The sequence below is a fragment of the Etheostoma cragini genome, chromosome 15 (genome assembly GCF_013103735.1).
Source record: "Etheostoma cragini isolate CJK2018 chromosome 15, CSU_Ecrag_1.0, whole genome shotgun sequence".
NCBI lineage: Eukaryota > Metazoa > Chordata > Actinopteri > Perciformes > Percidae > Etheostoma > Etheostoma cragini.
In genome coordinates this window covers 23475725-23477242 of record NC_048421.1, presented here as the reverse complement: position 1 = coordinate 23477242, position 1518 = coordinate 23475725, and the positions used below count along the sequence as shown (strand labels likewise).

At 49.0% G+C, this 1518-nt stretch overlaps 1 protein-coding gene across 1 annotated transcript in view; it reads left to right on the top strand.

The window, feature by feature from the left end:
* The first annotated feature begins 882 nt into the window (after positions 1–882).
* The window catches only part of fbxl16 (F-box and leucine-rich repeat protein 16), a 28793-nt gene continuing 28157 nt past the window's right edge, over positions 883–1518 (top strand). Inside the window, exon 1 of the mRNA XM_034894494.1 lies at positions 883–1306. Within this exon, the coding sequence (XP_034750385.1) occupies positions 1293–1306 (14 nt within the window). The 5' untranslated portion in view covers positions 883–1292. The remainder of the gene's footprint in view (positions 1307–1518) is intronic.

Here is a 1518-nt window from a genome sequence, read left to right as displayed (position 1 = left end):
TAAATTAAAAGTTTTGAGTGCAAGCTGTTTCCACAAAAATTTTAGGTTGAGTTAGTGAATTCGGATTTACAGTGTAGGTACTGTCAGGGCCCTCATACTCTGCTTCTGACTGGCTAGTAGTCCTAACCTAGCTACTGAGCATGTGCGACTTGCAACAAAGATGGAACTAGTGAGATGTCTCACTCTGGAGCTAAAACAGAGAGCTCAACACACAGGGTGAAAAGAGGAGCTGGAGTAACGTGCGGTACAACAAATACATGGAGTTGGTTTTAATTAAAGCACATAAACCTATTATTGGTACAACCTCTAAATCCAATTAGGACTTGGAATATGAGCGTAATATGAGCTCGTCAATTGTTTAATGACATGGATTGTAGTTTGAACCCCCATGTCTTTGAGCAAGGCACCAAAGTCCTGGTCTGGATCAACAGAAGCACATTTTACAGGTTAAGCACGTGACGTAATACAACTTCTTTGCTGAGAATATACATATACAACAAGAAAACCTTACTTATTGATCTTGATTGATTTCATCAATCGAACACCAAAGAGTCTTTTGTCCCGTCAGTGGTTCATTAACTGAGCTGAGGCACCCCCCCCCCCCAAGAAAATGTTTTAACTGAACGCCGTAATATATACATACATATATACATATGTGTGTGTGCGTGTGTGTGTGTGTAAACACACAACTAAACTAAAAAGTTAACTGGCCACACACACACCCAGGCAGGCAGGTAAAGCAGGTAGCCTAACTGTGATTGAAGGTGTGAGTGTGTGTGTGTGTGTGTGTGTGTGTGTGTGTGTGTGTGTGTGAGTGTGTGTGCGCGCGCTCCGGTTACATAAGCAGCAGACAGAGCGGCTCTGTGCGCCGCGCTGCTCCGGCCGCCCTGTCCTATCTCTTTAAATGAGACAGAGCCGCTCCGCTCCTGCTCTGCGTGTGCGCGTGCGCGTGCGCGTGTGTGGAGGAGACGTTACGAGAAAGAGAGGGCCACTCTGTTGTGGAGGAGGACCAAGCGATCGAAAACACAACACAGAGCATCTTTTTTGTTGCATAGATTTGGAGAGCTTTTTGCAGAGGAGGCTCTGGATCGCGTGTGATTCCGGACCCGGGGTGCTCCTCTTGTCTCTATGGGCTCGGCAGGCGCATCTGTCGCCTCCCGGTAGGACATAACGGGCAGGGCTGCCTTCTAATCATTATTTATTTCGCTCTCTCTCTCTGCGCCGCGACGTCGGGAGAAACGCGATCGAGAGGAAGCGATAAGGGTCCCGATCATGGATTAGTACTCGAGTTAATGTCATCTGAGAGGTAAGAGATGCTGGATCAACATGTAAAAAAAGAAAGGCCGGGAGAGGAGGCTGCGTATGGGTGCAGAGGGCAGGATGTGTGTGTGTGTGTGTGTGTGTGATGGATGAGGGGCTGCTAGTGTTATGGGAGCAGCATCCACACTGCGGTCCTCTCCGCTCGGACGAGGCGGAGGAGAGCGCGCGGAGGGTGGGTAGGGGGGATTGGGGGGGAGG